Genomic DNA, 12,438 nt, shown 5'->3' with positions numbered 1-12,438 from the left:
ACATTCTATCTACCTATGTACTAGAAAAATAAGATTCTATTATTACTACAGCATATAAAAAAATAGCTGGATGAATTTTCACCAAATTAGGGGGCAGTTTTAGAATGGATTGACAGAACCAATGTTGCAGATTCTTATGGAGAATTTGCACTTTCCCTTACCATGCATTGTTTTATTGATTCCAAATTTTATAACTATGCTACAAATAATTGCTTCTCCAGTTGAGTGAAAACACACACATACATTCCAATATATGTATGTATTTTACATATTTTACTATTAGTGATTCAATTATGACCCACTCAAAACTGACGATAACATACCTTAAGACACTGGGATTGATGTCAACCAAGAGATAAAATACTTTTTTCCCCCTTAACATCAGCTGAAGACAGATCACTATAAACAAACCAAACAATGACCAGTCAGGCATCAAACCCAAAGAAGCTATTCTTTGTCCACTATTTGGGTGTTAAAGTAGTACTCAGTAATACATTGAGACAGGACCAACTGTACGTTACCACACAAAGTCCAGATTTTACAGTTAGTTCTACTAATAGATGAATTAATGGACTTTTTTTCTTCTTCCACATTAACAGGCAAGTAAGCTTATTATCACTGGAGTCTGCGGCCAGGTGGGAGAGCTTATACCAAAGTGGTGTAAGCTCTGGCCGTGTCTCTCCTGTAATTTCCAGTGAAGTCCAAGTGCTGCTGTGGGAAGATTAGAACACCTATATCACTATGCAGATGTTAGCCATGGGTATGCAAGTAATTAGAACTGAGAGGAGGAAATGTCAGGCTATGACTTCTGTACTCCTGCCCAGGCGAAAAGAGAGGTGTGTATGTGGTGGCTGTCTAAGTACAAGAATTGATTTCAACTGGTGGAATGTGGTATAATCCTAGGGTTTACACCTAGGGACACTATAAACCCTAGGTATTCCACACCAGTTACCTGGATGAGTATGAGTGAGTACTGAGAGTGATGTAAGTTCTTCCTGTCCTTTGCTGTGTTTTCTCATGACTCCTTTGTTAAGAGCTCACAAGGGAAGAGCTCAATATGGGTTGTACTCAGATACAAGTGTGTTTAAGTTTTGAATGATGGATAGGATCTTGATTCTGAAAGGAAAGTCATGAGAAATGAAGGAAACAGCATAACCAAGACAAAAGAGAAATCTGACTTGTTTCTTTCTCAAATTTAATTGGAGCAGACTATGTGCTCATTGGTAGGGAAGGTCACAAAGAGAACACTGGAATAGACTGTGCAGAATGGGCTACAAGGATGAAAGTTAGTTTTAATTTAAGAATCAAGGACTACACTGACATGCTGAGGTAATACTAGGAGCACGAAGGCATTAGTCCAATTAGTAGGTCGTGGCAGTCAACCATTTCCTGTAAGAAACTCATCATCTAGGTCATGTTACTTTTGTATGTTTGAAAGCATAATCTAGTGACATCATTTATAGGATCTAAAATCCCCCAAAGTATACACCTCCAGCCCTGTACTTTTCTTAAGATCGCAGTGACTGTTAATAACATGAAAAAAGTTTAAACCATAATTTACTCCTTAAGAAACAGAAATTTCTACAACCATTGTAAGTTTACTATCAATATAACGTGTCTCCTAACCATTATGTGGAACCTGCAAAATAAAAAGGTATTGATCTTGACCCACTGCAATTAAGAAAAATCCTAATTAGGTAACCTTTGGTAACTAAGCTTCTAAATCTGTAAAAAGGGTAACAAAGTTCTTCCAGGGCTGTTGTGAGGATTATCCAGAAGAATATATGTAACACAGCACTGATAATGAAGTTAGTGATGTTGGCCATTATCTTACATAGATCAGACCTGAGCACTGATTACTTAAAAATGATGAAACCTATTATATAACATGCTTCTACAACTAAAAAAATAGGGGGATGGTGTGCAATATAAAGGTCTTTTTTAGTACTTTAATAGGTTTATGAAAAGCTATTTTGCTGACGATTACTGCCAACTCCATTATCTCTCAGCAGAGTGAGAGGAAAGGACGGCTTCACATTGAAAAGGGTTGAACTGGGAATGACCGCAGGATGGGGCTGTAAAAGCCTACTTCTACTAAATGATAAACATTCTCCCTCTGTGACATTTTAGAAATGCCACTTTCTTCATCATATATTCCTAGATTGACAAAGGAAACTGTTTCCTTCAAGTACACAAAGATATGGGATACATTTAATAGGACTTTTTTTTTTTTTTTTTTTTTTTTTTGCAGTACGTGGGCCTCTCACTGTTGCGGCCTCTCCCATTGCGAAGCACAGGCTCCGGAAGCGCAGGCTCAGCGGCCATGGCTCACGGGCCCAGCCGCTCCGCAGCATGTGGGATCTGTTCAGACTGGGGCATGAACCCGTGTCCCCTGCATCGGCAGGTGGACTCTCAACCACTGCACCACCAGGGAAGCCCTTAATAGGACTTTTTATTGAAAGTCTAATAACTGGTAAGATGTAGAATATTCTAAAAATGAAACCTGACTCATATGGACAATTTAAGAAATAATTTACATGTAAAGACTACATGTTGTTGTTTAATTTTTCCTAGTTGAGTTCTACTTAGATTTTTCACACCAATAATTACCCTTGGTTTTGTACTTAAAAAAAAAATTTTTGTAAGGAAAGTTCTAGTCTGGAATTTTGGTCTTGCCCCTGCTAATGCTTTCATCAGTTAAACTAACAAACAATTGATAAAAACTAACTTTACTGAAATGAATGCATTTTCTAATTTCCTTTGCAAGGAACACGGTGCTCTGTCAAAATGCTTATCTAATATCTCCATATTGCTCAGTAGCTCTAGCAGTTATTACTCACATTGAGTTTTAAAATGAATTTATTAAAGAATGGTCTTAGGAAGGCCACAATGTTTGATTTGTCATTAAAAAAAAGTTCTGTTTCTTCATGCTGTATAATAAGGTAATGTAACAAGGTACAGAATTATAAGCTTCTTTCTACTGGAATTCTCTGATAGTACGGCACAGTGTAGTCATTTCTGCAATGCTAGAATAAATTAAAAAAAAAGTCTCTTCTATGCTTCTCTTCAAAAAGCGATGAACAATAACAGGATGGCATTAAAAAGCCATTTTTTTCCTATTCATTCTGTAGTATTGGAGCCAGTATCTAGGAAACAGAGGAGAGACACAGTAAATTCAAGCAGCAACTTAAATTTAAATATGTTGAGAAAAATCTTTCTTTCAAAAGTAAAACAGGAAGTAATGGTGGTGAAGAAGGGGAGACAAGGGTGGAAAAGAAAAGCTGACCACAGTAATATCTTGTGCACGTAAATGTCTTTTTACCTCTGCCTTAAAAGGCAAGTTAACGCTTAGTCTCCACATTTATGTTAAGAGAAATCAAGTTATACTACATTTGGTTCATACAGCTGCTATACTTTTTTTCCAGTCCTCTACTGTCCACAAATTTAAGACCACAAAGGACTATAACATAGAACAGAATAGTTTTAATTCCTGGCGAGAAAAAGACCAAAATTCTAGCCACTATCAATCACTTTCTCTGCTTCTCTATTTGGAATTGAACTTTACTTCAGAAAGCTGACTTTTAGAAGAAATGGGCTTATTTCGCAGTAGTACTGCATTTATCTGGTTACTAAGGAATGGTATTAATTATTACTTAAGCTTCTACCTCTAAATGCACAACTATTTATACTTTAATGATTGATTGTATTTTCTGCTGACACGAGTGCATGGAACACAATCTAAGCTTTTCTTGAATACGCAACAATCGTTTCTTTGAAGAACAATGACTGTACTGTGCTGTAAGTGGGGCAAGTTCCTCAGAAGCCACTGCAGTAGGTAAGGCTGATTTGTACTTTATATACACTGAGGTGTGAAAAAACAGACAATCTTATATCTTTAAGAAGCAAAAGAAATACACTCTAAAGACTACCTCTAAGTAAAATACATATGTTTACATGGACTCTTTGATATTATTAAGCTTGCTGAGGGGGCCTTCACTGACTTTTTGGTTCTTAGCTGTTTCAAATGATTGATCGATTGACACTCTACTAGTCTACATCTGTGCTGTCCAATGTGGTAGCTACTGGCTAACCACATGTGGCTATTTAAAGTTAAGAAAATTAAATAAAAATTAAAACATTAAATTTCTCACTTGCCCTAACCCATTTCAAGTGCTTAACAGTCAGATGTGGCTATTGGAGAGTACAGACAGGAAACATTTCCATCAGCATGCAAGTTTTATGAACAGTACTGATCCATATCATTATTAACTCATTTTGATAGTGGTCTAGAAATTATACATTAATGCTTAAATTCTATAGTCTAGTAAAAATCTGAAAACCTAAGGGTTATAAGGGTACTATTAGCCTAAATTATAAGAAAGACACGAAAAAAAGTATACATTATCTGACATACAGAAATGTTATCTGTGATCCAGGAACTATAAAATTATAAACATAGATTTTTTGTTGTTGTTACAGCAAAGAACAAGCTATTTGGTAATTATATAAAAAAGTCATCTTAAAGTTCTTAGAATGATTATCCCTAGTTAACCTTCCGAAATGAAATGTATGAGCCACTGTAACATTGCTAGTTTCAGAGACTCTGACATCTGGAAGATATGATTTCTTTAAAAAGGGATAACGGTATATAATTCTAGGCAGCTATCAAAAATCAGGTTTAAGAGAACAGTTAATGACTTATGTGTAAAAAATGATATATTTGCAAATGAGTACGTGCATACATAATTACTGTAAAGATATGTATAAATAAAGACTAGAAGGTTACACATTAAGTGATATGTTATCTCCAGATGACGTTACAAATGATGTTTTTCTTCTGTGTGGTTTTCTGTCTTTATAGCTTTTCAGTGATAGGGCATTTCTTTGAAACCCAAAACATAAAAACAAAAAAACCTAACCTACAACCTGAGAAACGGAGGGTCCTGCTTTCTACATTTCTCTTTCTCTTGCTTTTCAAAATTCCCCTTCTTGGAAAGTGACAGTATTCTCTATTTAATTTCAGGAATAGCTGCTTTAAACACAAATTGTTCAGATTACAAAGTAAAAGTAAGTATAATTTATATATTTAAAATTCAATTAGTAAAAAGAAAATAATCATGGAACAGAAAGCAGAGATGTATAGTTTCTGAAACATTTAAGGACCTGAAGAAGTTCTTAGGTCTGCTGTAAAAATATCTGCATGTAACAGATCAGAGGACTAGATATTTACCATTATGACTGATAAGGCTCTTATGGTTATTTAAAGTCTTTTAAATAATCATTTTTAAAATGTATAGGTCTCCAACAAAACAGAAACCATAGGATAAAACTGTTGAAATTAAACACTTCCTTAAAGAAAAAGAAAAGCTTTAGAAACACTTCAACTGAAATAGGGAAGAAAAGCTTATTAATATGTTTCCCTCCCCCCCCCCCCCCCCCCACCGACCCTGCACACAAAGTCAAGCTGTGGAAGTAGTCTATGTGTCATATGAAATGTTTATACCTAAAGTTAGTAAGAGGACTATGTGAGATCTGGAATCCAGAATCTAGCTGAGAAAGAAGCCTGGTCTCTCTATCTGGGAGTGGATCACTGGCCATTTTCTCCCTAAATGTCAGATGAAAGTTTTCTAAAGACTCATGAAAACAAGATTTCAAGTAGCTTTGCTTTCACAGTAATTAGGGCAAACACTTACTTTTACCATCACAGGCTACAATTTTCACTTTATCCACTTTAATAAGTTCTGTCACCTCTCTGAATTCAACATCATTCAATACAAAAGTCCACACATTATCGCAGAATCTGTATGTATTTAGAGAGCCCTTTAAAACAAAACATTTAGACAAACCATGAAAAGTCATTTTTTCCCCCTCACATTTTTCTCCAGACAATTTAAGAAAACCTAGCTACAAGTACATAATTCTCAAAATAGGATGAAAATTAAGGAAAATCTTAAGCAAGCAATCTTAAGTGTTAATCACTTAAAGAAAAAAATTGTAGATAAATTTGCTAAGGGAAGAGTTAAAAAATATTTTAGTTAGCAGACTACTTTCAGCACTGGAAAAGCCTGCAAATTACTTACCTGAAATCTTAAGAAAAATTGAATGGAAATCTGAATCTGTATTTCTACTGCCCTCATGTGGCTAAATTATGAAAATGCATTTGAATTTTTTTATATAAATACTTAAAAAAAATACTTTTTAAAAGCAACCGATTTTACTGTGTATGTTGATTCTCTGAATTTGTACAAAAGCAGGGAATTCCTAGAAACATTCATTTTCATCCTGTGACTTATAGCTCAGATGAATTACTGTATTAGCCACTAAAATTACATTATTGTCCTCTGCAACTCACATTCTTATAATTAATATCTATTCCTCCTAAAAAAATTTTATCTGAACATTAAAAGGAACTTTTTGCAAGGGTGGACACCAACAGAATATAATCAAAACCTGAGAGAGATATACATGCACAAGTATTTACATATGAAATTTAGTATTCAATGAGACATTTATATGCCTTCAGAAAAAAAAATTCAGCACAAAACTGTTCCCTGCAGTGTTACTTGTAATATCAAAAACTGAGTTCTCATTAATGGCTTAAGTTAGAATGATTATGGGAATTTGAATAATTACTATTTGTTAGACTATACTAGGCACTGAGAATACAACGGTAAGCAATACACATATGATCCCTGTCACCCAAGAAGGTTAGCAGGGGAGATCACTAAAACAAGTAAATACATAGTGTAACAGTGCTATGAAAGATTGTCACTGGGTACAATGGGAGTACGGTAGAGGCAGCCAAGTAGGACAGAGAAAGCTTGAGTCCCAAAGAATGAAAAAGAGTCAACGGAAAGGTGGGACAGCAGAAAGGAAGACAAACACTTGGAATGGGATAGTAAGTTCCTGAAAGGAGAATATGACAGGAGGTCCTAAGGTGAAAGAGATCATGGAGAACCTTGGGAAAGCTTTTCCCTATTGTGAGGGCATTAGGACGTCAATGAAGGATTTCAAGCAGAGGAGTAACATGATGAGATTTGCATTTTTGGTGATAACATGAACAAACTAGAGGGGAGTCTGACTGAAGGAAGGAGAGACGCTAAGAAGCCGATAGCTTTTAGCTGGCTGAATCAGACAGGTGAAAGTGGCTGGGCGATAACAGAGGCAACGGGGGTCCCGGGAAGTGGAGAGATTTTAAAAGGTAGATCTGTCAACGCTTGCTAACCAACTGGATACGGTAGGGTGGGCAACAGAGAAATCTTTGATATTCCCAAGTTTCTGGCTTGTGTAACAACGCATTCATAGAAAAAACTGGTTTGGGAGGAAAGTTAAATTTGAGTTTCAGCTACATCTTACCATATCCAATAAGCAGCTGGAGTGTAGAAGCAAGCATGGGAGCATATCAATTTTAAAGCCAAGGACTGGATGAGATCATTCAAGGAGAATATGTGGAGCCCTAGATAACCCTTAAGGAAAACCAGCAATTAAGTGATACAAAGTAGCCTGAGAAGAGGGGCCAGAGAATAGAAGAAAAAAGCCAAAATAGTAAGATTTCAAGGGAAGTATGCGTTTCAAAAGAGACTAATCAATAGTATCACTAATTATGCATTAGATTTAGCAATAAATAACTTGGCAAGAGAAGTTTCAGTGGAGAGGTGGGAGTAATGCATAGAAAATCACTCAGGACATATTAAAAAGATGCAGTTGTAAATGTAAAAAAAAAATTTTTTTTTAATTAGATCTCTTCCTTGAGTATAGTTTGAGCCGTTGGAAGGCTGAACAACCAAATGCCAACCTCAATGTTCATTTCTGGCTTGTGTATAATCAGAGATCTTATAAGTGTGTGGGTTACTGTCATATCCAGTTAGTGGCAGATATATCAATGACTTGAACCAGGCAAGTCACTGCTATTTATGATTAGCATGTGAACATTCAACTATGCTGAAATTCTGTTCTTTATATTAAAAATTTCCTTCTATATGATAGATAACATGTGGCTAAACTGTATCTTTAATGCACCACTAATAAATACATATATTTTTTACATATATCTACTGAATAACACTTTTTTACAGTTAATTTACCTTTAGCTAAGGACATCCAAACTAGAAACCTACAATAATACAACTAGAAGACCACTCAGGCCTTGTGAACCCTACGACTCTGATAAGTAGTCAAACAAATTTTCTACATGGGCAAGTACGTATCAACATGGATCAATTTAGAATTAAAGGATCAGGTTCTGAATGACAAAGTAGGCACATTTGTATGTATGGTTGTACAAAAAGGAAGCTTTGCCAGCATTATTACTGTTAAAAATTCAAGAATCCACTGATAAAATTTTATAAAGCCACGTTTTACTCCAGATAATTGTTAGGCATGTGAAAATCATGTGACTTATTTATATGAACATAAAATACATGCAGATTTTACCCCGTCACTAAAATAAGTCAAACGGGGCCTGTCTTCTTTTGCCCTGTATACCCAATATCCAGAACAATGCCTCGTATTTAATAGGCATTGAAATGTTCGTTGAATAAATGATAAATTTTTCTTTTGTGCTTTTCATCACAAACTAAAACCAAAAACCCCAAACACTGATGTTCTCTTAAATGCAAATTAACATCTATATTCTTTTCATTTGTTGATTTTCATATCTTGTAATCTGAATTTACCATCGAATTGAGAAAGACAGTTTTGTTCAGTTTGGGATTACTGTTCAAAGTACAAATGATTCAAATGAGACCAAGCTACCAGAAGAGACCATTATCTGCCAACAGGTCAGGTCTTTATAAGCCATGTTATCTAAGAGTAGGTGGGCGGCAACGTGAAGTTTCTAGAAATAACTAACTCTGAACTTCCCTGGTCAGAGTTTAAAAAACATAACTGATCCTTAGAGATTACTCTCACTTACCTTCAATCCTGCAGATAATGTTTCAGACATTTGAAATCTCAGTAACTCTTCAGGGAAGGTAGCCAAACATACATAGGCTGATTTGTGAAAAACAATGGAATAAGAATCTAAAAACAACTCTGTATCTAACATTAAGTGGATGAACTTAATATACAGATTTAAACATCAAGCAGGATTTAGTTGTTATCAAACAAGGTCCAAAGTTTGATTAAGCGATCTCTTTTTATGATTAATAAATATGTAGGTGTCCTAAAAAGCACTATTGTAACAACCATGGTGCAGCTTCTAGATTTAAGAAAATATCCTTACCCTGAAATTGACTCGGTTCCTGACCCTCTGTGCCAACGCTGAATTTATAGCCTTATCAAACTGAAGTAGAACTTGAAGGGCAAGCTGGGGGGTAATCTGTTGAGACTGAGAAAAAATAAAGGTCATGAATCTTCTTAGAGAAGAATATTAAAGAAAAAATAAAACAAAAATACATGAATTATAGGGCTTCCCTGGTGGCACAGTGGTTGAGAATCTGCCTGCCAATGCAGGGGACACGGGTTCGAGCCCTGGTCTGGGAAGATTCCGAGCCCTGTCTGGGAAGATCCCACATGCCGCAGAGCAACTAAGCCCGTGAGCCACAACTACTGAGCCTGCGCGTCTGGAGCTTCTGCTCCACAACAAGAGAGGCCGCGACAGTGAGAGGCCCGCACACCGCGATGAAGAGCGGCCCCTGCTCGCCACAACTAGAGAAAGCCCTCGCATAGAAACGAAGACCCAACACACCCAAAAATAAAATAAAATTTTTTAAAAAGCTAAAAAAACAAAAAATCATGAATTATCATCTAAAATTTAACTGAGGTTGACCAGAGCCTCTAAACTAGAATCCCTTAAACTAGAATCCCTTATTCTTTTTGCCATAACTGACAACTAAGAAGCAAAGGCTGACAATATTTTCTTGCATTATCTTGACACAAACATAATTTTGAAAAGAAAACATGCAGTGATGTTACAACACCAGGACAAAACTTTGTCTACCACTCCTTCACAGTATCTGGAAAGAAGTGTTCGATAAATTGAAGGAACCAAGTTTCTTTTAAATAAAAAACTTGGGACCAATAATACGTTAAAAAAAAAAAAGTCTAATCTTATCAAAGCTCAAAATATATGAAAATAAATGGAAAAATGTAATATGTTCTTGGATGAGAGGTTTACATAAAAAGGTTAATTTTCCTAAAATTAAAATATAAATTCAAAATTCTAATTTAAATCTCAAGACTTGTATTAACTTATCCAAAGTTATCCTAAAGCTATGTAGACTATGCCATTCTCATAAGTATGAGAACAAGAATTATTATAGATCCATCTAAATAAAAATGTTGATTTTTTACTCCCTCACCTGTATAAGCTCATCGAGGCTCTCCTGAAGACTGTTTCCCAAAGTGGTATTTCTGTACAACTGATATGCCATGGCTTAGGAGGGAGAAATTCTTTTTCTTATTCAGGCTTGCATTGATATCCTAAAAATTTAATATGAAAGTATTAAAAAAATTATAAATTACATATGTAACATAGTCTACTTCATATTTTCTAATATATACTATTAGCATACTATATAATAACTGAGGAATTGCAAGGAATAGTTAAAAATAGTTTTTCTATATACTTTTTCTATTATTTCGACGTAGGCATTTATACTCCTTTGTACAAAGTACAGATATATATATATTAAAATGTACATCTTTACCATTTCTTTCAAATATCTACCTTTTGACCTAGTCTAGAATTTACCATGTACCATTCTTTTCTACTTACTGTCAAGTCACTGATCCAGACAATCTTCAGCTCACATTTGAATGCCTTCCCCTTCATTTTCCTGTTCTCTTAAAATTCAGTATTTAGAGTGCCTACCCAGAAGATAGCACTGTGACAGGTACCATGGAGAGGAAGATAAAGATACACTTCTGACCCTAAAAAATTTATACTTTAGAAAACGTAACAGACACATAAAAAAGTTAGAGAATAAGAACTGTGATAGAGATTATATACAGTTATTATGGAGGCTGCCTGTGGACTGAATGAGTTGGCTCACAGAAGCTTCCTGATTCTTCAAGCTAGACTTTAGCCAAGCAAAGGAGGAAAGTCATCTTAGGCTGAAAAAATAAATAGAATGAGTAAAGCCATAGAAGGATGAAATAATACAGTCTGTAGACAGAACTATAAATTGTTCCATATTAGGGTATAGGTATGAATAGGAAGTGGTAGGAGATGAGGCTGAAAAAGATGACATGGATGGATTTGTCAGGAGAGGTGCCAGGATTTTATAATGCAGGTAATGGGGAGCCCCTGAAGCTTTCTAGACAGGAAAGGTCAGACAGATGGGCAGCAATGTAAACAATGTACTCAAGTGCAAGATTAGAAAGAGATGAGGGCTCGAAGAAGGTGCCAGTAGCACATATTCAGCAAATACTGAGCTTTACTACATGTCACGTATTAGATACCTGACCTCATGGCACTTTCAGTTTGAAGATGGACAGAAGGAGACAGGTGTATTCAGGAGTAAACATCAGGGAAAACTCAGCAAAAATAATAGTTATCAGTCTTCACATTACACACCTAGTGAGCATTTGATACACTTGATCATGTCTGCCTTCTTGAAGTCTTTTCCTTGGCTTCTGGGACCCCACACTCAGTGTTCTCCTCCCACCTCACTGGATAGTACTGTTTCTTGTTTCCTTCTGTTGGTTGCTCCTCAGCAATCTAACTTCTAACTATGCCCCAAAGCTTCTCATGTCTTCTCTATATGCTTTACTCCCTTAGTTACCTCATCTAGGCTTATGGCTTTTTAAATATGTTCTATTTATCTGCTGATGATGTGCAAACTTACATTGCCACTCCTGACCTTTTATATGCCCGTGTTGCCATGTATAAAACTGCCTGCTTGACACACTGGATGGAAACATAAAGTGGTAGATCAAATTAAATTTGTTACAAACCAAATTCTGGATACTCCTCCAAACCTTTTCTGCCCTCGGTTTGTCCACCTCAATTAACAGTAAATCTAGTCTTCCAGTAAGACAGCCCCAAAACCTTATAAGTCAAATTTTCTCTCACCCTGCGTGCAATCTGTCAGCCAATCCTTTCAGTTCTTCCTTCTGAATATAACCAGAATCCAACAACTTTGACCATCACCACTGCTAGCACTAACTAAGTCACCATCAACCTGTCACTAAGATTTATGGTGATAGCCAAGTAAGGCGTATCCTTCTTTCTACCCTTGTCTATCCCACCCCTGCCCCCAGAGAAGCCACGCTGAGCCTTTTAAAACACAAATTAAATCACATCACTCATCTGTTCAAAACCTCCCAAGGCAGCATCCTATCTCAGAGTAAAAACCAAGGTCCTCCTAATGGTTTATAAGGCCTGCATGATCTGGGCCCCCCTCCCACCACTACCTCTCTGAACTTGACTTCTTCCACCTACTCCCTCATTCACTCTGCTTCAGCCATACTAGTCCCTTGCTCCAATATGGCAAG

At 36.1% G+C, this 12,438-nt stretch overlaps 1 protein-coding gene across 2 annotated transcripts in view; it reads right to left on the bottom strand.

Moving 5' to 3' along the window:
* Positions 1 to 2,255: 2,255 nt before the first annotated feature.
* GTF2A2 (general transcription factor IIA subunit 2) overlaps positions 2,256 to 12,438 on the bottom strand; it is a 30,750-nt gene continuing 20,567 nt past the window's right edge. For both annotated transcript variants that reach the window (XM_060005873.1, XM_060005874.1), the window contains exons 2-5: positions 10,302 to 10,422; positions 9,224 to 9,328; positions 5,694 to 5,820; positions 2,256 to 3,146 (exon numbers count right to left, since the gene is read on the bottom strand). In XM_060005873.1, the coding sequence (XP_059861856.1) occupies positions 3,121 to 3,146; positions 5,694 to 5,820; positions 9,224 to 9,328; positions 10,302 to 10,373 (330 nt within the window). In that variant the 5' untranslated portion in view covers positions 10,374 to 10,422 and the 3' untranslated portion in view covers positions 2,256 to 3,120. The remainder of the gene's footprint in view (positions 3,147 to 5,693; positions 5,821 to 9,223; positions 9,329 to 10,301; positions 10,423 to 12,438) is intronic.

This window comes from Delphinus delphis, chromosome 2 (genome assembly GCF_949987515.2).
Source record: "Delphinus delphis chromosome 2, mDelDel1.2, whole genome shotgun sequence".
Classification (NCBI taxonomy): Eukaryota; Metazoa; Chordata; class Mammalia; order Artiodactyla; family Delphinidae; genus Delphinus; species Delphinus delphis.
Note: the sequence above shows the minus strand (reverse complement) of the source record. Positions and strands in the feature narration are given on the sequence as shown.